General features: G+C 43.2%; 1 protein-coding gene across 1 annotated transcript in view; it reads right to left on the bottom strand.

Annotated features, from left to right (window-relative positions):
* Positions 1-404: 404 nt before the first annotated feature.
* PDGFA (platelet derived growth factor subunit A) overlaps positions 405-26,774 on the bottom strand; it is a 73,539-nt gene continuing 47,169 nt past the window's right edge. Inside the window, exons 4-6 of the mRNA XM_060260844.1 lie at positions 21,843-22,030; positions 5,670-5,796; positions 405-1,971 (exon numbers count right to left, since the gene is read on the bottom strand). Coding sequence (XP_060116827.1) covers positions 1,961-1,971; positions 5,670-5,796; positions 21,843-22,030 — 326 coding nt within the window. The 3' untranslated portion in view covers positions 405-1,960. The remainder of the gene's footprint in view (positions 1,972-5,669; positions 5,797-21,842; positions 22,031-26,774) is intronic.

Raw genomic sequence — 26,774 nt, 5'->3', positions numbered from 1 at the left:
AGATGAGTTGTAATAGCTGGAGATTTCCAGCCACCACCTGGAAGTTTTAACCCTAATAAGACTGCATGCACAAGGATCCCACACCCCCACAAACTGGTTTATGCCAAGCCCTCAGTGCCCTACAGAATTCCGAAAGGAGTGTGAAAACAAACATTGCTTGTCATCTGAAAATATAGGAGATGAAGCCTGAGTAGTTTGAACTGCCTTGCTATAATTAAATATACTCAGAAACTGTAAGGGCTATAACTACTAGAAAAATATGCCCCCATAAAATGCATTCCCCAGCCCAACTTCCCTTTTTTGTTCAGGAAAACATAGCAGGCTTTCTCTGATATACAAAACCCATTAATTTTAGATTAAAAATACAAACTTCACCTTTACAAAAAACACTTATTTCTGTTGAATACACATAAAGCATAACTTTTTTTAATACCAAAAATAAAGAATTTTAGGCTTTCCGGCAGGGTCATCCCCACGCCACAGTGACATCATACAATACGAATAACAAGAAGAGTTTGTACATCTCACACAGCTTAAACATGTGAAATAGCAAAAAGGATCTTGTCTACTGAGAGGAATAGCAACTGCTACCACAAAATTGCACCCAGGCAACTGGTAGAAGGAACAAGATATTATTTTTTTTTTAATGCTTGCATATAGCCTAAACTTGCTTATGCACATCAGCTGTCCTTCAGAAGGTTTTAAAACAGTGACTTTCAAACTTCTTACCCCAGGAAACTTTTTCTGCATTGGCCTGTCTGTTGAGGTATCACTGTACATCTGCCACGAAATGACTGCCCACTTGAAAAGGATGTACATTCTAGGCACACTGATTCTTGTAGGCCCCCAGTTCATACTGCCAGGCCTTCCAGGTGTCCCATGGTGACTAGAATATGTCCTAATTCTCCACCCCCAACTGATTCTCTTCCCTCCCTCCCATAAGGCGAGCTTGGTCACAGTGGGCAACCAGGAGATGCTTCTCCACCATGCTGCTTCTTCTGCTTTGAGGAACCCCTCAAGAAGAATTCCCGGCATCTCAAAATACACTTTGAAAACCACTGTTTTAAATTAACGAGTGGGACAAGATGGACATGGGAGGAGGGAAGGAAAAGAGAGAGGGACATAAACCAAGAAACATTTAGAAAATTATGCATAGGTATACCATTTTTATTTCAATACATCTCATTAGTTTGCAACCCGCTAGGAGAAATCCCATACTTGTCTGTGTGTCCCGTCTCAACTCTACAGCAGGTCTTCTTATATGGGTTATTGGTAAATGTAGTCCCAAGAGATAATAAAAAGCTAGGCAAAAGAGTAAAAAGAAAGCTTAATAATAACTTTTATGGTGTAAAAAAAAATCCACTTAAGGCGCCCCAGAAGATTTTTTTTTTTTGTATAGACTTTAAAACACCACCAAGCAAAACTGCAGTTTCTATAGTTTCTGCTGTGGTATTTGATACATTCCTGCTTTTTTTTTTTTTCTTGTGTGTGTGTTTGTGTGTATGTGCCTGAACTCCATCAGCGTCCATCCATCTTCATCAAGAATGCAGGCACATTTCTTGACAAAAACAAACAGGGGGGAGGGGGGGGGAAAGCACCATTGACCGCTCTTCTAAGAGGAAATCCACCTTCGCTTTAGGTTTTTGTCAAGTTTTTGAAGTCCTTTTGGCATCCTCCATTCAGGTCATCTCTCTCTCTCTCTCTCTTTTGGACAGGGAAACTTCGTATTGTTTCGCAGAGTGCTACAACGCTTGCTTTGATGTCATATTAAACAAATGTACATTGTCTCTTTTGTTCTCATGAAGCATCCTTTTTTAAAGCCAGTTTCCCCACCCCACCCCTCCACGTAGGAGAACAAAAACGAAGTATACAGTCGATAAAGCACCATACATAGTAGGTTCAGGAATGTAACCAACAATGTACATCCATGTCCCAGAGAGAAGTATTTTCTAGCTTATTTTCACCTTACATCTGCAAGGGGGAAAGAAAAGCACACTGTAATTTTATGGTTAGAACAGTGCTTCCCCCCCCCCCCCACTTAAATCTCAGAGGGGACCAGAGGTTCTCCCAAATTACAGAAGGCACTGTCCTGAGATTTCAGCTCATAGCACCACTGTGACATTTAAAGGCACAGAACTTCACGAGCAGAGCCAGTTTCTGCAGGCCCTGCTCACCCGACTTTCTCCCCCAATCCTGGCCAAGCAAAAATGGCGTGGGAAGGACCTTCGTAATGGGCCTCGCCCATGTGGCGGACAAACTTTAAAGGTTACAGCCACACTGTGGGAGGAAGGCTCAGCAACGCGGCCTCCATGACCCAACTGGAATGTATAAAGGGCACCTAACCCGAGTTGGAAAGTTTCCTACGCTGCTTCAGTTGAGTTGCATGCTCACATTGGAAAACTGGATTTCACCATATTCGCTGATGATTGTCAATCAAAAATAGGACAGTCATCATTACATCTTCATTTACTTATGACAGGAGACACACTGTTTTAAGACATCCACTGGCATAGATACCTTTAAAGGGGGATTGGTAAATTCATGGAGGAGAGTAGCTACTAGCCATGGTGACTAAAGAGAACCTTCATGTTCAGAAGCAGTCTCTGAATACCAGGAGGCAACATCAGGAGAAGGCCTCAGCCTCTGTGTTTTGTTGCTGGCCCTTCAGAGGAACTGGCTGGCCACTGTATGAGACAGGATGCTGAGCTAGATGGTAAGATGCAGCAGGGCTCTTTTGATGTTCTTATCCCCTTCCCCAAATTCATAAAGTGGGGGGGAAGAAGGATTAGAAACAAACTAGGGTCCAAAAGGTGCCACTGACGAACAGCATAAATTGAGTCTTTAGCACATACCACATCACTCCGCTTCTTGATTTCTCATAATTTTTGCAGGCACCTCCACTGGTGATTTCCAGTAGTTACTTCACTGCCAACACTGCATATTTTTGTAGGGTAAAGTCAGAATCTGTAGCACACACACACACACACACACACTCCATACCCACAGATGTTTCACACATTCAACAGACTTAGGAGCCGAGACCTAACTTTTTTGTCTATCTAATTCTAATTCCAAAGGTCAGGGTAGACTGGGGAAGTCTAAGCCTAAAGTTCTCTGTCACAAGGCTCCCATTTTCACCTTACATCTGGCAGTCATTTTTGCTGGGCCTGAACTATCTCACAGGCTTACTGTGCAGGTAAAAGGGGGGGGGGGGACCCATGCATGTTGCAGTTTGGAAGAAAGGTGGCCTAAAAATATAATACATAAAATGCATGGGCCAGGCTAGCCCAATCTCTTCAGAAGCTAAGCAGGGTTGGACATGGTTACCACTTCAACAGGAGACTGCTGCTAAGGAAGTCCAGGGTTGCTATGCAGAGGCAGCCAATAGCAAACCACCTCAGTCTGAATTTCTTTTGCTTTGAAAACCCAACAGGGTCACCATAAGGAGACAGAGACTTGACAGCACTTTACACACACACACACACAACACCATGTGCTGTATATATAATAATCTACAAATGGGACAACTTTCCTGAGATTCTGGTGAATTATATCTCAGAATGCTCTTTCGATCTTTTACTGACGTCTACGTAACTCCCTCTGCTTTCTGCACTGAGAATCTTGTTTCTAACACAGCTTTCTCTCAGCTGTGGAATATGATGTGGGGGGTGTTGAGATGGTTGTTGCAGCGGGGTTTCAAGAAAACACCTATCCAATGCAGCAACTTCTGCTGGCATGATCATGCAAACTGCTTCCTCCTTCAGAAGCTGCAAGCAGGAGTCTGCCCTAATTTCAAACGTATTTCAGTAACAGTTTGAAATTACTTGAAATTACCAAAAAGACTCTAAAGAGTAGTCACCCTACTCTTAGCTCAGTGCTGTCAACTTTGGCTGGCAGAACCTCTTCAGAATCCAAAGCTGAGAAAGGTCTGTTTCCGTAAGTGGAGATGCCAAGAATTGTAGCTGGGGCCTTCTATATGCAGTGCAGTTGGCTCTGTCATTGAGCCACACATTCGTTATAGATGCTCGTGTAACAAATGTAGACAATGGAATCTTAATGGCTACATGGATAAGATTTCTCCTACAAATGCAGTCATTTTGCTGCAATTGCTGCAAGACAAGCCATTTGAATCCTTGTCCATCTAAACATTATCACAGAATGCCTAGACCTCCAGAAATCAACAATAATTTTGGAAAGCAACAAGAAGGCAAAGGACCTGAAGATTACAGTTTATTTAAAATATCAGCCCTCCCAAATCCAATTTTTCTTGTGTGGGAAGGAGCAAGCAAAGGAAAGTTCTTCCAGAATGTGAGGTTTTTGCAGTGATGGGTGTAGTATTAAGCAGCAAATTCTGGTGGAAAGAAGGATCGAAGCTAATCACATCTGATTTTGAAAAGTGATTGGGCAGTAGAGTGATAAGTGATTATTATGTTTTCCATTGCTGATAGTAGGAGGGTAGTTTTAGAATATGGGTCCTACCTGGTCATCAAATTGTCCTGAGAGTAGTGTGTATATGTGGGTGGGTTTTGTTTTGTTTTTTATGATGGTTTAAATTTTTTTCGTTTCCGTTTCTTATCTTTTCCCCTAGGCCTTCCTGTCAACATAAGTGCAAGTTTGATAAAAAAATTATCTCAGCAATCTCGTATTTATTGTTAAAATTATTTTCAGTATTTATGCCTCCTCGAAAAGGGAGGGGGGAGGAACAGGCTCATATCACAATGGCTATGCTGTTTCTTATAATGAACCTAGAGGAGAGGCTGAAATCTGATACAATTACTTTCACTCCTGTTGCAGGCAGGAGGTGATCAACCCCACTGAACAGGGTCTGTTGCCCAGTCCAGCCACCCCCCCCCACCCTGTGTTACCGTCTAAAAAGTTTAGAGACAAGAGATGTTCAAGAGAACCTTAAACAGAATTAAGCTCTTTTAAATCTACTGAAGTCAACAGGCTAAGAATGGATGTTAACTTTGCTTAGGACAGCACTGCCAATCACTAAATGTACAACTTAGAGACTGCCTCATGTAATCTACCTGAAGTCACTTTTCCCATTATAGTAACGCCACAGCCATTGCCAGACAAATAATTAAATTAGTTAATTGATTGATTCACACTCTGTCTTTCTCTCCGATGGGGGCCCAAAGCAGCTCACACCATTCTCCTCTCTTCCATTTTATACTCACAACAACCCTGTGAGGTAGGTGAGGCTGAGAGTGTGTGACTGGCCCAAGCTCACCCAATAATCTTCCATGGCATGAGTGGGGGTTCAAAACTGGGTCTTTCAGTTTCTTGTCATGCACATTTAACCACTACATCATACTGACTCTCAAATAGTATAACCCAAATTTGCAACTCTGGGCAGTCAAATAATATCACTCAATTGTAATTGGTTTTAGATAGTTTTTTTCTCAATTTGCTAATCAGCAGTCGGGATTCATCAGGCAAAAACTGGGCTTGGCCATGTGCAGGGTGGGAGACCAACAGGGAGCCCTGTGTGAACTTTCATGGAGGAAGGATGAAATGTAACCCTTCTCATGACTAGAAAGCTGCTGTGATTGGACAGTTTCTCTCACTGCCACCTCACACTCTCCTTTTACATGGTTCGTGCTTGATGTTCACCACTATGAACATCAGGTGCCATCATAACTAAGACCCATCCCCACCCAACGTACCCGTTTCTTCTTCTCGATAATCTGAATTAGAACTCGATGATGTACAGGTGCACTCCATATGCTCTTCTAGCTTCACCAGGACTTCTTTTAATTTTGGCTTTTTTCTAACATATTCCACTTTTGCCACCTGCGGGGAAAAAACATGGAAGGCTGTGTTACGGTGTCACAAAGAACAAGATGTTGGGCCCTGAGGAACCGGCAGTTGCTGACCAGCACAAACTACAGGGAATACTCCTAGCCTGACCTGAAGCTTCTGAGCCAAACTCAAAATGCTAGTTGTCACCTTTAGCTGGTATGGGGCCAAGATATTTAAAGTGCTGCATACCCCATATGAGCCTGTCAGCCAAATCAAGGTCTTCTGCACAGACATATCCCTTCATGTTCCCTGAGAGGTCAGAGCCTTTTCTGAAATAGCACCTCATCTCTGAAACTCTGCCTCACATTCGCTTGGCTGGTACTAGGTCAAAAGTCTTTCTACTAATTTTTCATTCATTCGCCTCTCCTTGAACATTGTTTTTTTTATATTGGCAGAGAACTGATTTCCTTGGAAGTAGGATTGCCAGGCCAAGCCAGCAGGAGAATTAGGTGGTGGTGACAACATGGGGGAGATTCTATGGTAAAATCAGAATTTCTGGTTATTCCTAGAGCTACCCATTGTCACTTCTGGGAAGAGCCAGCAGAAATTTCTATATTTTTCTCCACTCCACGCAGTGGCAGGCATCAAAAGACAATCAGCAGGGGCCCTTTTGCCTTAGTGCGAGACTTGGCAACCCTACTGGAAGCCTTATTTGAATGCTTTGGTTTGTTTTTGCAGTTTGAATGCAGCTTTTATAAGATTTTATGCTTTTAAAATGTCCATTCCTATTGTATAAGCCACCTTGGAAGATTCATAGCATTATTTTTAGCGAGAGAATCATTTTATTATATTAATGCAATCATAAATATTAAAACCATCTAATTTTCTAAACTCAGCCTTAAAATGCACCATTTACAGCCATCAAATTACAGATAATCCTTTCATTTTACATATTCTTTGGTCATCAACTTATGCTAGTCATTAAAAAAACAACCACCAGTCATTGCTCCATTAATGTCAAACTTATATTAAGTTTCTTTTCATTTAAGGAAAGAAGGAAATTGCAATTACATTCCAGAGCTTTCATAATAAATTTAGATTGACATCACAAAATGTCACAATTAATGATCTTACTCCAAAAGCCTGCTATTAATATAAGAAATCAACACATTACCAACACAGCTTAATACAAGACTTAAATAATGGGTTAGGTTTTCAGTCCCTTCTATTTTTTTCTTCTTCAAAGTGGGAAAAGAAAAGTATTCCTACAGTGACTTGCTCTTCGCTTTCCACCCATTGGTGTATAAACCAGTCTGTATTTCAGAAGCATCTTTTACAAGTGTTCCCTTGCACCTTCAGAATTTTGGTGCCCACCCCCCCACCATCAAGTGGATATATCCAGACAGATTTCTCCATTCTCAGCTCTGCTGAGCTCTCCTGCCAAGTTACCCTACTTACAAGCAGGCCATTTAAAATCAAGCAGGCCTACAAGGGAAATCATGGAGCGTTGGAAACCCACCTCTGAGAAATATTTGGCTGAGTGCCACTCATACTACAAATGCTTGCCCAGCTATCTTGGATAACTTCCTCCTGATGAAAGATGCAGCCTTTCTTTGCAAACACAGTGTTAGCTGACTAAGTTCGCAGCAGCAGGCTTTGTGAATGTAACGCTGTTCTGGATACTGGGTCCACACAGAGAGCCATGAATGCGCAACCTTCTCTTCCTTCCTATCTCCTGTCAATAATGCCATTTATGCAAAGGCTCCTTATGCAGACACCCCATCGACTGTTCTTGCCAGCACTACTGCCATTCTGAGTGGCGGCAAGAGAAAGAAAAAAGGTGATGTTGACTGTGTCACTATGCCATTTCCAGAGAAAACCTGGAAGAGATATACAGGGTGGCTCTAGGAATCACCTAGATTCCTCTGTGGTGAAACCATATAGTTTCTGCTGGTTCTTAGAGCTATCCCATTCTGTTTCACCCCCAAAAGTGATTTCACAACAGCAGAGGCTGCCCCCTTGTCCCTCCTGTCTGCCGTGTTCTACATCTCTTTGCATAACACAGGAGGCAAGTCCCATCAATTGTCCTCAAATCACTCCTTCAGCTTGCAGTCTCTTAACATCTATGCAATACATCTATGCAATACTTTGTTTACCCAGAGTTGCCAACAGTGGCTCAGGCTCATTATAACACCAAAGCAATTAATCAATGTGCAGTCCTAAGAAACTGTGACCCTTTGCCAGCAAAAGCCCCAAGCAACCAACAATTTTAACAGAGGAAGGGTAGGCAGCAAAGAGATCTACAAGACAAAAATATATGGAAGAATGAAAATACAGTCTTATCCAGTAGAACTGAGTGGGATTAAAAGGCTCCAGTTCAAATCCAGTTCCAGTCATAAACCTCATTAGGCATACTTGGCGAAGCCATTGCCTCTTTCAGTACGAGTGCCATATCTTCGAACACGGACATGATAGTAATGGCTCAATTTACAAGGCTATTATAAAGCTTACTGCAAGGTAAAGTGCAGTAAACATAGAAAGCACAATATAAATGCCCAGGATTGTTCTTCATCCAACTCCTACCATCCAAAATACAGTGTTGCACAGCCAGCAGTCTCCGACAGATCTAACTACATAACCCAAAATGTAGTGTACCAAAGGCAGAGGTCAGATGACTGAAGGAAACAAGCTGTGCAGCAAAACAACACCAAGGAAGGAAACAAAACAACATCAACAACCACTCAGAGGATTTGGACCATACCAACTTTTCTGTTGGTGAAAATGGGGGGAAAAGATACTTTTGACCACGGCTTTTTTTGAGCAGGAACGCTGTTCCGGCTGGCTTGGTGTCAGGAGTGTGGCCCAATATGCAAATGATCTCATGCTGGGCTTTTTCTACAGAAGAATCCCTGCGCAAAACAATGGTGATGTCAGGGGGTGTGGCCTGATAAGCAAATGAGTTCCTACTCATTTGACTGTATTATGCTGTGTAGAACCTACACAGGCATTGGTCTGCAGTGAGGGGAAGTATGAGCAACATCCAATGGAAAAGCTGCCAGGACCCAATGAGTTGTTAGTTAGCCAACCAAATAGGTCAATCCACATCCATGTTATCATTTGATCATTGCGCTATTATGATAATTCACAGCTGGACCTCTCTTGTGTGGACAAAAGAATTCAGAAGGTAAATGACTATGGCAAGGTAACAATAGCACAATATCTAGAGATCTGAAGATGCAGAAAACAAAATGGCATCCAACAAGTCCTTCCAAATGGAATTTGGAAAAGAGGTAAGAACTGAGCAGTAACAGCTCTACCCTGTGCAATACGCTGGAGGCAGTGGTGCTTCAAGGCTGGGGCAAGCCAAATTTGTACTAAAGAGATGGCTGGACTAACAAGTGAGATACCAAACTAAAGTCAAGTCAGAAGACAACATCCAAGGACTTAACCCCAATGGAATCCTTCAACGTTCACAGTCACCACATGCATAAGTATACCAATAAAACCTGACAATCCATAGGTTAGACATTATTTATTTCATCCTCATGTTTTATGGAATATTTACTGCTATCCAAGACATCATAAAATCTTTCTGAGATAGGAAAAAAACTGAAAGGGCTCAGAGAATAACACAGTTAGTATTACTGATCAAAGAATCAGGATGCCTAGAATATGCAGTGGAGCTCTCACCCAGAGGAAACATAACCTACAGAACAGTGTTCTCCAATATGGTACCCTGTCAAGCCTGGGCATTTTGATATAAGATGGCTGGACAAATGTCGGGTCAATACTTTGGTTCTTCTCCATTATTTTACAACTTAGCAATCACGTATGCCTTGTCATCTGGTAAAGAATGTTTATGTTACTGGGGAAAGCATGCAATGTCTGAAGAGTGCACTCCCTAAATTTCACAGGCTCCTTATCAGTTCACGACGGAATGTGAGAATGCTTTTGTAGTGTAAAATGTAGTTACTGCTGTACCCTTTGAACGTTAGATTTGAATGAAGCGCCTTTTTTAATGGTTTATGATACCCTATATAGAATCATGCAACCTCTGGTATCTCAGTATTTCCAAGGACCGTGTTCCTTGGGGCACCTTTGAATTCCTAAATAAACCAGTCTATTTGAACACAAAACAAAGGACTTCATTACTGAGAATCTCGGGGCTTAACATACCCCCCCTTCCCAATGGGTTTTTGGGGGCTCATTTGCTCTCTCCCCAAAGCATCTCCTCCCCGAAGCAAACAACTAATCCTTTCTTTCTTCCACCTCTTTGGTATTGGAGGTGCTCCAGGAGAACCCACAAGGCACCACCTTTCAGTCTTTATGGAGAACAAAATCAGAAACAGCTGCCTCCATGATAAGAGGCTGCTTGACTTACAATCTCCCAGCATACCACAATGGTCCCCAATGGTGTTTTGTGATTGACCACCCATGGTAGCAATTCTGTGTTGGTGCTCATTCCCGCTTCTCAAAAGTCACAGGTGTCACAAGACGTATTTTATGTATGTATTTATTTAATCTCAGAGTTGGAAAGGACCATCACAGTTGTCTAGTTAGTTTTTCCTAATGTTTAGTTGGAAATTCTTTTGATTTAATTTCAACCCATTGGTTCTGGTCAGACCTTCTGGGTCTATAGAAAACAACTCTGCACCATCCTCTGTATGACAGCCCTTCAAGTACTTGATGGTGATAATATCACCACTCTTTCATCTCCTCTCCAGGCTAAACATATCCAACTCTTTCAACCTTTCCTTGTAGGATTTGGTCTCCAGAGCCCTCACCATCTTCATTACCCTCCTCTGGATGTGTTCCAGCTTGTCTATATTCTTCTTAAACTGTGGTGGCCAGAGCTGAATGCAATACTCTTAAGTGAGGTCTAACCAGAGCAGAGTAAAGTGAAACCATCACTTCATGTAATATGGACACTATACTCCTGTTAATACAGTCCAAAATCACATTGGCCTTTTTAGCTACCACATTAAACTGCTGACTCATGTTCAGTGTATGATTCACTAAGACCCTTAGATCCTTTTCACACATACTATTAACAAGACAAGTCTCCCACATCCTATAAACTCACAAGTTCTCTTCTCCACCATAGGAATTCCCAATTCCTTCAGCTTCTCTTGGTAGGACATGGTCTCCAGACTCCTTGCCTACTTTGTTGGGCACTATCCCTTCTCTCCATTCACAAGGAAGAACTTGAAGCATGCAAAAATGAATTATTTTAATACACACATAAAACCATAAATTAAATCTCTGGGGGATTAACTCTTTCACCCAGAATATAGTTTGCACGAAGAGCCAAAAGAAATAAGGTTTAGCATGTTGTTGGTATCTGGAAACCAAGGAGGAGGAAGAGGAGGAGGATTTATACCCTGCCCTTCACTCGGAGTCACAGAGCAGCTTACAATCTCCTTCCCTCAGACACCCTCTGAGGTAGGTGGGGCTGGGAGAGCTCTGAGAGAACTGCTCTTGTGAGAACAGCTATGAGAGAACTGTGACTGACTCAAGGTCACCCAGCTAGCTACATGTGGAGGACTAGGGAATCAAACCCAGTTCTCCCAGATTAGAGTCCACCACTCTTAACCACTAGACCAAACAGCCTAGACGCTGAAGCCTTCAAGTTAGCTGGTATAGCCCCCAAAAGGACAATAGGAATTCAGTCTATCTAGAGGCAAAACCCACTGCCCTTGGGTCAAAAGAAAAAAGACTCTGAGATGCTCACAACTTACAACCTTTTCCAAGGCTGCCAGTCTTCCACTCCAGAAAGATTTATGGCAGGCCACAACTCATAATAAAACTGCTTAAAAGGTCAGCTGTGGGTTGGAGAACAACCCTTTGAACCTCTTCTTGGCATGGTCTAACTCACACCAAGTGTAAATTCTGGAAGAAAATGTATGATGAATCTGAGTCATCCAGCACCAAGGATGACTAATCCGTCACATTTACAACAACAAACACAGATTAAGACCTTCATGATCAAAGGGCAAAGATGGAACCCTGGACATAAATGGAACAACTTTCATATTGACTGTTCTTATTTTGGAGATAGAAATGAATCAACGGCGGAGAAAATTGCTTGGGACGGAAATAAATCCGTGCCTTTATCCCTGTGGTTTTCAAATGGAGATAAACCATAAACGCAGACATGCTTCATATTTTAAACACACAACACACACTGGGAAACTAGGAATTTCGTGACTGCATAATGACAGTATAAAGAATAACAGGTATATTCTTATGCTTAATTTTTTAAAACCAAAGCTAGTATTTGAGTGACATGAGTAACGTAATAGCAGAGATGTTCCTTGTGGCCTGTCCTCACAGATACTTCATCCCTATTTTCTATTTGTATCTGCTTGTAGAGCATTTCCCTGTGCAAGCATCCTATGAAAGGTTTTGAGGTAGCTGGTCAAAGTGTAATGAAAACTGGCTGAGTGCTAAAGTTGTGCAAATGAATCCAGAGTTCAGACACACGTCAAATTAATTGTGGGGCAAGAGCTTTCAGCTTTTTACAAGAAGGAACAACAGTCTTAACATCTCCCAAACGATGGAATGCTCTTTTGAACTGGAGTCACTTTTCCCGAAAGGCATGCATTTGCTGCAGCTCTCAAGTGGATTAACGAGAGCAGGGTGGAATGGCGGCCAACAGAACCGAGGTGCTCCGAAAGGGCCGCAAGGGTCAGGGTAGAGCGCCAGGATACGGGTCTGGCATTCTGCTGGGGGTTTAAATAGACAACACAAAGTCGGCATGACACAAAAGCAACAGCTGAGAGACCGAAGATGTTTGTGCAAAGTGACTCAAGAAGCGATAGCTGGATTATGCTTTAGGGGGAGAGGAATTAACAGATGGAGCCTTTTGCAAGGCAGAGTGGATTTGCAGTGTTCATCCATCCTCCTGAAATGCACAATAGACAATATGACAAGGAAGAAAGAGCAGGGCAAAGAGCAAAGATTTGGAGCCGTTCAAGTGACCAAAAGGCCATTTGGCAAATGGAAAGGATTCATCCATTCTGTCATTAACGGACTATTGCCAAGACTGGTTAATGCCATCATATTTCACACGGGATGTTCAGCACAGCTCAAGAAAGCTTGAACTCTACTCAATCCAGCAAGCTAAGAGATAAGACTTACAAACATAGGGGGAGAGGATGGCTCCAAAGTTATGACAGGCAAAGCAAAAGGACAGATTATTTTTATCCCATCCTACTTCTTGAGTAGGTCAGGATTTTCCCTCCTTCTGTTTTATCATCACAAATGGTCTTGTTGTTAGGCTGACAGAGAGAAACCCTTTCCAGATGTTACAGTTTTGGAAATCAAAATGCACAAAAGGGAAGACTGCAGTCCCCATGGCACAGAGTGGTGCCCCGTGCAACAGAGTAGTAAAGCTGCAGTACTGCATTCGAAGCTCTCTGCTCACGACCTGAGTTCGATCCCGGTGCAAGCTGGGTTCAGGTAGCCGGTTCAAGGTTGACTCAGCCTTCCATCCTTCCAAGGTGGGTAAAATGAGTACCCTGCTTGCTGGGGGGAAAGTGTAGATGACTGGGGAAGGCAATGGCAAACCACCCCGTAAAAAGTCTGCCGTGAAAACGTTGTGATGCAATGTCACCCCAGAGTCGGAAACGACCGGTGCTTGCACAGGGGACTACCTTTTTTATCGCGATATGCACCATGTCCAATGTGTGTGCTTATGGCAACATCCATATTTTCCAGCCTTGCTACATGCAAACCTATACCCTCAAAAATCAAGATTCAGGTGCATAGCCATTTTGGTCTGAAGCAACAGAACAACGTTTTGAGTCCAGGGGCACGTTTCAGACCAACAAAGTTTAATTCTGGATATAAGCTTTTGGTGCCACTGTTCTCAAATATCTAGTTTTTTTCAATTATATATACCAAAACTGGGCAATACGTATACAAAATAAAGAGTGCCTGTATTGGGGGAGGATCATTCATAACTCTTCTTTATGTGCAATGGAATAAAGTTTGAATCCATCAGATTGGGTTTCAACCGTCAAACTCAAATGACCATCATTGGACTTTTCCAAAGCAGCTCTTTTACATCTTCGGAGCTAAAGAAATCATGAAACAGAGGTTATAAGATACCTCCTTACAAATAGATCATTCCAGAGTCTCATATGCCTGAGCAGTGGGAAGCAAAATACAAAATGTTATGCCTTCTAATTATTTTTTCTCATTGGAATTTCCAAAGTACTGAAAAGCCTTTACCATAGCCTGGGCATAATGCTCTCCACTCTGTCCTTCCCAAGGGGAGATACGCTCAAATTCTGAATATATGCCACCTCTACTCATGCCAATCAGGTCTGACAGAGAAAACTGAGCACTGCCACTTTTATCAAGATATTGGGGAAAATATACTGCTCCAATTATAGCACCTTCGTGGGTAGAACAAACTAACTCTACTCTGCCCTTCTCCTAGCAGCCTGATGTAAAGAAACTACTGCCAGGGTGACAAGATTTTGCGCTTGGGCTATTTTAATTAGGCAGAGAAAAATAATTTTAACTTAAATTTTAATATATCAATCATTGGGGATACTGTATCCTTGTTTTAATGTTTAATCTTGGATCATTAAATTAATGAATTAAAATAAAATAAACGGAATGTCACAAACATAACTGTAGGATGGCACAGGGCAGAATTTTGACTATGCTGCCAACTTATAATAAATACAACATGAGGAAAATAAAGTTGTCAGCCATAACAAAAATAACCCAATAAATGTTACTAGACCAATGCAGATTTGGCTCAGTCACCTGTTTCTGCATTTCTGGCCCTCCTTAAAGTGCTGATCCCATGCATGACCCAGTCCCCATGGGTGTTAGGGGGGGACAGTCCAAAGTGAAAGAAAGAAGTAGATTGTATATTGGTTGTAAGTCTCAACAAGTATAATCTTGATGTTGAGCCTGCTCATTTGGCAGTGTTCTCTGGCTGCCTCCCTACGGAGGAGGGGCAGCTGGACAGGTTACGTATCCGCCATGCAAACACAGGGTCCTCTGCTCCAGACTTGGCATGGAACAGATGCTTAGTTTGACCCTCTGTCCTTGCATCCTACACTATGGCCTCTCTACTAACTGGATGTATTTCTAGTCAAAGTGAGTTAATTGAGGGAGAAGCTATGATCTCACCATCTAGAACAAGGGAGCTCTCAACTCCATTCTGGGAATAAGCAAAACAGATCCCATCCCCCCCTACCTTCTGTGTGACCCCCAAAGAGGATCTTCTGGATTATGGTACACATGAGCCATTCATCTCTGAACATGGGAATTCCCCAGAGCCTGTGAAACAATTAATTATATCAAGGCTGGGGAAAGAGGGAAGGCATCTGAGGGAAGAGAACATAAATATGGATTCTGTTTGGAGAGTAGTGGTGTAACAGTGAGGTCAAATAACCCCTCTCGACAAAGAATACACTACTCCCATTTGACTTCTCATCTTTAATTAATGTTTCAAACAGGGAGGATTTTCTCAAGACCTTTGGAGCACAACAACATTAAAAAAAATGGGTGTGGATCGCAATAATCGGATGTCAGATGTTATTATCACAAGCAGCGGCAAGAGTGAGCAGGGCTTTCCCGTTATTAAATGGAGCGCCAACTGGGATCCAGAAAACTGTGTAGTTCGTTTCATGCCCCCAAGTGAGGCTGTTGGATTGTACTTCTCAAAGACCAGCTCTTGACACAAACTACTATTAAAACACAGAGGGAGTTACAAAAACAATCTGCTAAATGCTGTAAGGAAGGAAAAAAAACCCCAGTGCTTCCTTTTCCAAACAAAGTAATTATTTGGAATACAGCCTTCAACCTATGACATACAAAGTTGCCGTTGGTTTGTCTAATCGAGAATCATCAGACTTGATTGGCACCTCTCCAAGCAGAATTCTTTCTCTGTCCTGTCTTCTGAGATCTGAAGAGTCTGGATCTCTGGCCTTGTGTGTCAAAAGTATGCAATCTACCATCAATTTATCATCTTGCCTGTCTTTTAAAAAACAGGGCTAAAAGAAATTTAAGCGCCTAGGAAGAAGAAGAGTTGGTATATACACTCCACTTCTCTCTACCCTACAGAGTCTCAAAGCGGCTTACAATTGCCTTCCCTTCCTCTCCCCGTGACAGGCACCCTGTGCAGTTGGTGGGGCTGAAAAAGTTCTGAGAGAACTGGCCCAAGGTCACCCAGCAGGCAGCAAGTTTCACGTGGAGAAGTGGGAAATCAAACCCAGTTGTCCAAATTAGAGTCCGCTACTCATAACCACTATACCAAACTGGCTTAGAGATAGCATCAAGCCTGTAGGATAGAATGAGAGCTTACAAGAAATGGAAAGTTGTGAAGACATACACACCCCAGCCGAGTTTTAAAGGCGTGGCTTTTTATCTCTCTGGAAGTGGAAGGAGCCAGTTCAGTGGATTCCTAAATTACATCTGTACTGCTAATGGACCTAGTAAGAAAACGCTAAGGGATTTGGTGCAAAGAAGTCTCCAGGTGATTCCTGGAGATTTCCCAGAATGCCTTCCAAGAGGGCTCCCAGGATGCACCTGTGACCTGGGTGGACCAGGTCAAGGGGATGAAGGGAATCATAAAAAGTGGGGGGAGACACAGGTTTGTTAAAACTGCCTTGCTTAGAGAAGGCAGTCTCTATTTTCCTTGAGAGGCTGAGCTGGACAGACCTCTTGTTTGAGGATAAAAGCAGACATCTTTTTTCTGAGCATGCGCTCTCCCAGGTAATGGGATGTAGACAAGAACCTTGTAACTTTTTAAGATCATTAATGTCTGCCCTTTTTAACATCATTAGGGTATGTCTAGAACAGGGAAAGAGGATTGCATTTATGACCAATTTGCTTTTGCAATCCGTTTGCTGATCTAGCGCTGTGCTTAAGGATGCTTGTAAATATTTTCTTTTCAATACCTTTTTTACTTTGGAGGTTGGTTCTCAGTCTCCGTACCCAGATCCCCCACCATCTTGGACACACTGGTGCAAGAGGGGCCCCCAGGTTGGGAGGAAAGCAGTCTTTGTGCCCATGGCTATTTCTCCAAAGTTGTAAGGGAGGACATAGAGGCAAGGACTCCAGTTGGGAAGGGGAGGTAGGAGCCCTGTCCCACCTAGCAGGAACACCCCCCCCCCAAAAAAAAAGAGGGGGCAGGTGATGGTAGCGAGTTACTTTAGTGGAAGGAAGAAGTAATTCCTTCCAGGAGTTGGGAACAGCAAGGAAGGTAGGTAGAGCAGGGTCTGCAAGTCAAAGCAACCCTGTTTCACCTCAAGGGGCAAATTAAAAATTTTGTGGATGGGTAGAATTTAAGCAATCAAAATGAGTGTATTGTCAAAATTAATTTTTTAAATTTCAAAAGCTACATATATATATATATATATATATATATATATATATATATATATATATATATATATATATATATATATATATATATATATATACAGAATAGCAAAAAACAGCTACACAATTTTTGGGGGGAATGGTAAGAAACCAAGAATAAGTTTTAAAATATTACAAATGAGAAAAAGAGAAGAGGGTTAACAGTTCCAAATATAAAATTATATTACTACGCAGTAGTTCTTGTCTGGATTGTGGATTGGATCAAAAATCCTTAACAAAGAACAGTAAAACCTGAATCAGCAGACAGGGAAGTAGCAGATCAACCTATGGAGCAGGTGGCCCATTTCAAATATTTAGGAATCAGCACACATAAATGAGAGTTTACACAACTATCTATGTTTTAAAAATAAACTAAAATGATTGTAGTACAAGAAAAGAGTCACATAATTAGTGATGGACTTTTGAGAATATGTTGGAGTATATGTTGGAATGTACGGAGTCCTTCAGACTCCCCACTTACATCTCCTATCATTATAAGAATACAAAAACAAAAGTGATTTCTTAACATATGGCAACATAGTAAATGCCCAGAGGAAATTTAGGTCATAGAAGATACTAAAGATCAAACAATTAATATTCTTCAATATCTGAAGAAGTGTGCATGCACAAAAAACCTTATACCCAGAATTAAACCTTGTTGATCTTCAAGGTACCAATGGACTCAAACTTTCTGTTGCTTTAGAACAGGGGTGTCAAATGTGTAGCCCATGGGCCGGATCAGGCCCCCCGGAGGGCTCCTATCAGGCCCACAAACAAGTCTGCCTCCTTCTCCCTCTCTCTTGCTTCCTTCTGCATCACAGCCTGCTTGGCCAGGATTTCTCAATCGCACAGGAGCTACAGAGGAAAGCCTCTGTTTTCTCCATTGGCTGAAGCTCTTCTCTTGGGGAGGATGCGAGGGGGGGGGGAGGGAGAGCTTGTTTGATCCAAACTGCAATATTGCAAGAGTGCTAATACTTAAACCATGCTTTATTTTAGGTTGTTAAAGAAATTTTTGATTGTGTTTGTTTGTGTCCTTTATAAAGTTTCTATCTCCGCTATCTGGCATTACATTTTATGACACAAATGGTCCAGCCCAACAATGTCAGCTTGTGTTCAAATTGTGTTCAAAAAGAGTCTGTCTATTGTTGGAGCGTCCATGAACCCTACGCTGACAAACAAGGTCTCATTTCTGTCAAATCCAGCCCTCATAACAAATGAGTTCAATACCTCTACTTTAGACCAACATAGCTACCCACCCAGTCAATTATGAGTGAAAACGGAACATTTTACCAAAATAAACAGTTACTTAAGCTACAAATAACAAACAAGGCATACAGGCAAGAAGTAATGAAGTAGGCCCCGACCTGGACATCCCAGGGAAGCCCGTTCTCATCAGATTTAGAAACGAAGCAGAGTCAGCCCTTGTTAGTTCAGAGATGGGAGACCACCAAGGAAGTCCAGGGCTGCTATGCAGACACTGACAACGGCAAACCTCATCTGTTTGTCTCTTGTCTTGAAAACTAGTCTACAGGTCGTCATAAGTTAGCTGTAGCTTAACTGCACATTACACCACCAATCATTTGGGTGAACCTATAAGCAAGACTGAAAACTGAGAATACCCTCAACAGAAGCAAAATGATACCAAGAATTACTGTGCTGCAACCTTAAATGTTCAAGTTTGTTCTCTGGCCTGAAGGTTAATTAGATTGTCCTCAACATCTCTCTAAATGTTTTGTTTGGCCATGCACCTGGAAAGCCTGAGTAAAAAAAGGAATGTTTTAAAATCAATATTTTAATACATTTTTGCAGAATTCTGCTTACTGAATTTCGGCAAGGACATCTAAAAGCACAACCTCAGCAGGGTGCAATACCATAAAGTCCACCCTCCAAAGCAGCCATTTTCTCCAGGGGAACTGATCTTGGTCATCTGGAGATCAACTTTAATAGTGGGAGATCTCCAGATACCACCTGGAGGTTGCTAACCCTAAAGTGAAGCCTGACAGTGAACAAAGACCATTCACTTGGTAAACTGTTTGTTCAACAGGCCTCAGCAGAGAGAGAAAAACCCTGGATTTTGCCTAATGAGCAAAAGTGGCGAGAAGTCATAAGAGTCTCAAATCCCAGGAGATGAGTCCTATATGAAACACATTTCCCTCCCCCCCTTCAGATCAAAAGCACTGTTTCCACAAATAAAAGACCAATTTAGCCTACATAATATTTAATTAAGGAAACAGGCTGTACAGGGATTTTTTTTTACCCATTCAGATGTCTCCTGAGTCATTCTATCATTTTGAAATCGAGAGCAGGACTCTGGGAGTCGGTGGGAAAGGCACCATCATGGCTGTTTGCTAATCAGCGCTATTTTGGCCTCCCACGGATTTGGGTCCCAGCTGACCCCAGAGGATTATACAAATATGTAAAACATTTCATCAAACTGTACCAGTTTGTAACCTCCTCCCAATACTATCCCTGAATAGTTACAACATATCTCAAGCATTCCCATATCATAATACACACTCAGAGCAATGTATACTGTCAGTGTGAGCATTTTTAATTTCATTTTCTCCAACAGGGCAATCGGGTCACAGAACCCAGTTGAAGTTAGCGGGGAGGAAATGAAAACACACTGCCATTTATTGGACTGAGGTACAAATTACTCCAATATGGGGACAATTCTCATCTGACAATACTGCAGAGTCGTTACGTTGATGAAGGATGTTAACCATATAGTGTAAGTTCCTTTATATCGGGAGGGGTGGTGGTGGTGAATTAAAGAGGAAAGTGTCTGAGATAATCCCCTAGGAATGAATATTGGGGATTAACATGACCACAAATACTGTCCGCGTATATTTGTGTAATAAGCGATGCCTGTTGTTATTATTTATTTATTTACTATATTTATACCCCTTTCTCCCCAGTGGAGACCCAAAGCAGTTGACCTCATTCTCCTCTTCCATTTTATCCTCACAACAACCCTGAGTGTGATTAAAATGTGGAATTCACTTCCAGGGGATATAATGAAGGCCACGGGAATAGATAGATTTAAAAGGGATTATATAGATTCATGGAGGAGAGGTCTATCAGTGGCTACTAGCCATGGTGACTGAGGGGAACCTCCACATTCAGGGACATATGAACATACGAAATTGCCTTATCCTGAATCAGACCCTGGGTCCATCAAAGTCAGTATTGTCTACTCAGACTGGCAGCGGCTCTCCAGGGTCTCCAGCTGAGGTTTTTCATACCTACTTACTTGGACCCTTTTTTAGTTGGAGATGCCGGGGATTGAACCTGGGACCTTCTGCTTCCCAAGCAGATGCTCTACCACTGAGCCACTGTCCCTCCCCTAAAGTAATATGGACATATGAGGCTGCCTTATACTGAATCAGACCCTCGGTCCATCAAAGTCAGTATTGTCTACTCAGACTGGCAGCGGCTCTCCAGGGTCTCCAGCTGAGGTTTTTCACACCTATTTGCCTGGACCCTTTTTAGTTGGAGATGCCAGGGATTGAACCTGGGACCTTCTGCTTACCAAGCAGATGCTCTACCACTTAGCTACCATCCCTCACTAATCCTCTGAATCACATAGCCCGGAGGTAACATCAGGGGAAGGCCTCGGGCTCTATACCCTATTGTTGGCCTACAGAGGAACTGGCTGGCCACTGTGTGAGACAAGAGTGTCCAGCTGTCGGCTTTTCGACCCTCCTCCCGGACTTGACCACACCCTTCCTGCCTGGAAGGGGTCCTCCTGTTGAGGAGCCGGATGAGGAGGCTGGACTAGATGGACCACTGGTCTGATCCAGCAGGACTCTTGGGTTCTTAAGAGATAGATTAGGCTAAGAATGCATGACTGGTCCAATGTCTTTGATGGCAGAGTGGGAATTCAGACCTGGATTTCCCAGATCGTAGACTGACACTCTAGCCACCGAACTATGCTGTCTCTAATGGGGTGGTTAAAAGCCTATAATGGGATGTTTAAAACTTGGAGGTTAAACAAAAGGTTTCACAAAAGAGGGAGGATCCAAGGAATCATTTGAAGGGCAAGAGAGAGAGAAAAGAACCGTTTGGGGAGGGAGTTCCAGTGACAGAGGGCAGCCAGGAAAAATGGATGGAGACATTTAAGGGTGTTTGAGGATTTTGGCATGTCTGACGGTAGAGCCAGTGGAACTATGCCCACCACAACTAGCAATAATAGTAGAGAGATATTAAGAAGATATACACACAAACACTTGGTCTGGATGGCCCAGGCTAGCCTGATCTCATCACGTCTCAGAAGCGAAAAGTTAATTCTGGGGAATACTTGGATGGGACACTACCAAGGGTGTCCAGGGGTGTGACGTGGAGGCACGCAATGGCAAAATTGTCTGTCTCTTGCCTTGAAAACCCTAGAGAGTCACCATAAGTCAGCTGTGACTTGACGCCACTTTCCACCACCATCACCCCGCTGTTTCCACTACTGGTACAAGACAGGCGTTGCCCTGGCCTTGTGGAAGAAACTGCCTCCAGGACAGGAAGAAGGAGGGAAACATGGCTGCTTACAGCAGGAGGCCACATGCCTCAATTCCCTTAATGAAACAGAGACAGAAACTGGTCTGACGGCAAAGGAAAGAAAGCAACCTGGCATCAGAACTGAATGGGTCACGTGCAGAAACACAGGACAATCCCACCCGGGGTCACCCTGTGGTGTTCCATGCCATGGCTGCCCTCACCTTGACGCTTCTGTGGTGTATCCGTGACGGCTGGCATTTCACACTGCTGGTGTTGCAACAGCCTGTGCAGCGTTTCACTTCCACGCATGGTGGCCATATCAGGAAGTTTGCCGACGTGGGATCGATTTGACTCCGAGGTATCTCGTAGATGACGGTTCGGGTTTTGCAAACAGCAGGAATGGCTTCCTCTGCGAAGGGAACAAAGTGCACCAGATAAACAACCTGCCCCTGCTTTGCACAGCCCACCAACTATTTGCTTGAAGGGGAAGTTCCTCCAGAGTGGCTGGCTGCGCATGTGTGTGCATCAACTACTGTTGGAGCTTATGAGAATGAACACAGGAAGCTGCCTTCTACTGAATCAGACCCCTGGTCCATCAAGGTCAGTCTTGTCTATTCAGACTGGCTGTGGCCCTCCAGGGTTTCAAAGAATCACACAGTTGGAAGGTGCCATACAAACTATCTAGTCCAACCCACTGCTCAATGGAGGATCAGGCTGCATCTCAGGTTGAGGTCTTTAACAATACCTGCTGTCTGGGTCTTCTTAAAATTGGATACACCAGGGACTGAACCAGGGACCTTCTGCATGCTAACTGAATGCTCTACAAGTGACGTAATATATAAGCAGATGTCACAGACACTGTGGTCAGCTTGCCATCTCTCAGCTTCATGGTTTGCATCACAGTATTCAATAAAATGCTGCCTTGGCCTGCCTTCTTGCTGAACATAAGAACATAAGCGAAGCCATGTTGGATCAGGCGAATGGCCCATCCAGTCCAACACTCTGTGTCACACAGTGGCCAAAAAAAAAAAAGGAGGTTCACAAGTCGGGCTAGAAGCCCTTCCACTTCCCTCCCCCCTCCAAGCACCAAGAATACAGAGCATCACTGCCCCAAACAGTTCCAATAGTATGCTATGGCTAATAGCCACTGATGGACCTCTGCTCCATATTTTTATCCAAGTCCCTCTGGAAGCTGGCTGTTCTTGTAGCCGCCACCACATCCTGTGGCAGTGAATTCCACATGTTAATCACCCTTTGGGTGAAGAAGTACTTCCTTTTATCCGTTCTAACCCTACTATTCAGCAATTTCATTGAATGCCCACGAGTTCTTGTATTCTTTCTCTACTTTCTCCATCCCATGCATAATCTTGTAAACTTCTATCATGTCACCCTGCAGTTGACGTTTATCCAAGCTAAAGAGCCCCAAATGTTTTAACCTTTCTTCATAGGGAAAGTGTTCCAACCCTTTAAGCATTCTAGTTGCCCTTTTCTGGACTTTCTCCAATGCTATAATATCCTTTTTGAGGTGCAGTGACCAGAATTGTACACAGTATTCCAAATGAGACCGCACCATCGATTTATACAGGGGCATTATGATACCGGCCGATTTGTTATCAATTCTCTTCCTAATAATTCCCAGCATAGTGTTGGCCTTTTTTATTGCAATCGCACACTGTCTTGACATTTTCAGTGAGTTATCTCAACGACCCCAAGATCTCTCTCTCGGTTAGTCTCTGCCAGTTCCCATCAACTTGTATTTGTAGATGAGATTTTTGGCCCCAATGTTCATTATTTTGCACTTGGCCATACTGAACCTCATCTGCCACATTGACGCCTCAACAGATCCCTCTGGAGTGTCTCACAATCCTCTCTGGTTCTTACAGCCCTGAACAATTAGGTGTCATCTGCAAACTTAGCCACTTCACTGCTTATTCTCAACTCCAAATCATTTATGAACAAGTTAAAGAGCATGGGACCCAGTACTGAGCCCTGCGGCACCCCACTGCTTACCGCCTTCCACTGCAAAGGTTGCCCATCTATACTCACTCTCTGTTTCCTATTAATTAGCCAGTTTTTGATCCACAAGAGGACTTGTCCTTTTACTTCATGACTCTTGAGCTTACTAAGGAGCCTTTGATAAGGAACTTTATCAAAAGTTTTCTGGAAGTCAAGGTAAACAACATCTATTGGGTCCCCTTTGTCCACATGTTTGTTCACCCCCTCAAAGAATATAACAGGTTAGTGAGGCAAGATATTCCCTTACAGAACCCATGCTGAGTCTTCCTCAATAACTTCAGCCTATTCATTCTGTCCTTGATAATGGTTTCTACCAACTTTCCTGGTATTGAAGTCAGACTGACTGGCCTGTAATTTCCCGGATCTCCTCTGGAACCTTTTTTAAAGATGGGGGTGACATTTGCTACCTTCCCTTCCAGTCCTCAGGAACAGAGGCAGATTTCAATGAAAGATCACATATTTTTGTCAGGAGATCCACAAGTTCATTTTTGAGTTCTTTCAGAACTCTTGGACGTATGCCAACCGGACCTGGTGACTTATTAGTTTTTAATTCGTCTATCAGTTGTAGTACCTCCTCTCGTCACCTCAATCTGACTCAGGTCTTTCAACACCCCTTCCAAAATTAGCGGTTCTGAAGTGGACAAACACTTCTCATCACAGTGAAGACAGAGGTAAAAAATGCATTCAGCTTCTCAGCCATTTCCCTTTCCTCCTTCAGTAATCCTTTTACTCCTTGGTCATCCAAGGGCCCCACTGCCTCCCTGGCTGGTTTCCTGCTTGTAATATATTTGATGAATTTTTTATTGTTGGTCTTTATGTTTTTTGCAATATGCTCCTCATGGTCCCTTTTTGCCTGCCTGATCACAGTCTTGCATTTGATTTGCCACAGCCTATGTTCCCTTTTATTAATCTCACTTGAACTAGCTTTCCACCGCTTAAAGGAATCCTTCTTACCTTTTACAGCTTCCGTAACTTTGTTTGTTAACCATGCAGGCCTTTTCTTATACCTGTTTGTGCCTTTCCTAACTTGTGGTATATATTTTATCTGAGCATCTAGGATTGTAGTTTTAAATAGCCTCCAAGCTTCCCCAAGGGTTTTGCCTGCGTTTACCTTTCCTTTCAGTTTCTTCTTCACATGCCTCCTCATCTCAGAGAATTTACCCCTTTTAAAGTTAAAAGTGGTTGTGCTGGTCTTTTGGGACAACTCCCTATTTATACAAATGGTGAAATCAATAACGTTATGGTCACTCCTCCCAAGCGGTGCAATCACTTTTACATCTCTCACCAGGTCTTGAACATTACTTAGGATCAAATCCAGGATCGCTCCACCTCTGGTAGGTTCTGTGACCATCTGCTCCATAGCACAATCATTGAGAGCGTCTAGAAACGCAATCTCTTTCTCTCGACCAGAACACATATTGACCCAATCAATCTGCGAGTAGTTAAAATCACCTATTGACACAGTTTTTACGTTTAGCCACTATCTTTAATCCTTCCATCATATTATAATCGTCCTCTCCCTTTTGATTTGGTGGGCGATAACAAACTCCCATAGTTAAATTTCCTTTTGGGCCCTCTATTTCGACCCAAAGCATTTCTAGAAGGGAATCTAATTCTCTGACCTCAGTCTTACTGGACTGTATACCCCCTCTGACATACAGAGCCAACCCACCTCCAACCCTTCCCTCCCTATCCTTTCGATATAACTTATATCCAGGAATCACCGTGTCCCACTGATTCTCCTCATTCCACTAAGTTTCTGAAATTCCCACAATGTCTATGTTTTCCCCCAACACTAAACATTCCAACTCACCAATTTTACTTTGAACACTTCTAGCATTTATATACAAACATATGTAATTTCCCAGACAAGTTAGGCCCGCAACCTTCCTCCTGCTGCCTTGAGACTTTGGCAGACAGTCCATACTGTTTGTCACCATCTCAGTGGACAACTCTGATCCATTACCAGGTAGAAAAGCAATAGCTAACTCTTCATCCCTTTGAGATGAGTCCTCCCAAACCAGAGACATTTCATCTCCTGTCGACTTTCCCCAAAGATTTAGTTTAAAAATGCTCTGCCACCTTTTTGATTTTAAGCACCAGCAGCCTGGTTCCTTCTGGGACAAGTGGAGACTGTCTCTTTTGTACAGTTCCCACTTGTTCCAGAAAGCATCCCAGTGCCTAACAAACTTAAACCCTTCCTCCCTACGCCATCGTCTCATCCACACATTGAGACTGCTAATTTGTGCCTATTTCTCCAGCCCTGCACATGGAACAGTTAGCACTTATGAGAAGGCTACCATGGAGGTTGTGGCCTTAAGTTTCCTGCCTAGCAGCCTAAATTTTTCCTCCAGGACCTCACGACTGCATTTCCCCACATCATTGGTGCCAACATGCACCACGACCACTGGCTCCTCCCCAGTACTATCAGCCTATCTACAACACGCGTAATGTCTGCTACCTTCGCACCAGGCAGGCAAGTCACCATATGGTCAGTACACGGTTTTGCCACCCAGCTGTCTACTTGCCTAAGGATTGAATCACCAACTACCAAGACCCCCTCCTCCCTCCCTGCCCAGGAATGGTTCCTTGGCGCGAAAGGATACCCACTCACCAACTGAAGAAGAGGTCCCTTCTGAGGATGCATTCCCCTTGTCCTCAGCACGGTGCCCTATTCCCTCTTAACCCTCATGTTCCCTGGCAGCAACGGGGTGCCATGTTCAGAGTGGAGCTCATCTAACACGTCCCCAAGAGTCTTCTCCGAGTGCCTAACTGGCTGTCTCTGCTTCTCCAGGTCTGTCACCTTGGCCATTCCCTGAGGACCAGGAGCTCCTTGCATTGAGCACAGGTAGTCATACATGTGGCACTCAGTGCAAAACACTGGAAAAACCCCACCCCCCTGTTATCAGTCTACCTTCACGATAGCTTTTTAAAATATACAGTCCCCCTTTAAATCCTGTTGTGTTTATGTGGCTCTCCTTCTGGGGGGTCTACTTACCTTACTGGGAACACAAGGAAAATAATGATCCGGGTTCCTGGTCCTTCCTGGGCTTCTTACACAGTCCCCAGGCTAAGAGCCACAGGCCAAAAACCCTTTAGCTCTCGCCCTTCAGCTCACGCCTCTGGCAAGGTGCAGC

Source organism: Heteronotia binoei, chromosome 20 (genome assembly GCF_032191835.1).
Source record: "Heteronotia binoei isolate CCM8104 ecotype False Entrance Well chromosome 20, APGP_CSIRO_Hbin_v1, whole genome shotgun sequence".
Taxonomy (NCBI): Eukaryota; Metazoa; Chordata; class Lepidosauria; order Squamata; family Gekkonidae; genus Heteronotia; species Heteronotia binoei.
This window is presented reverse-complemented; position numbering and strand designations above follow the sequence as displayed.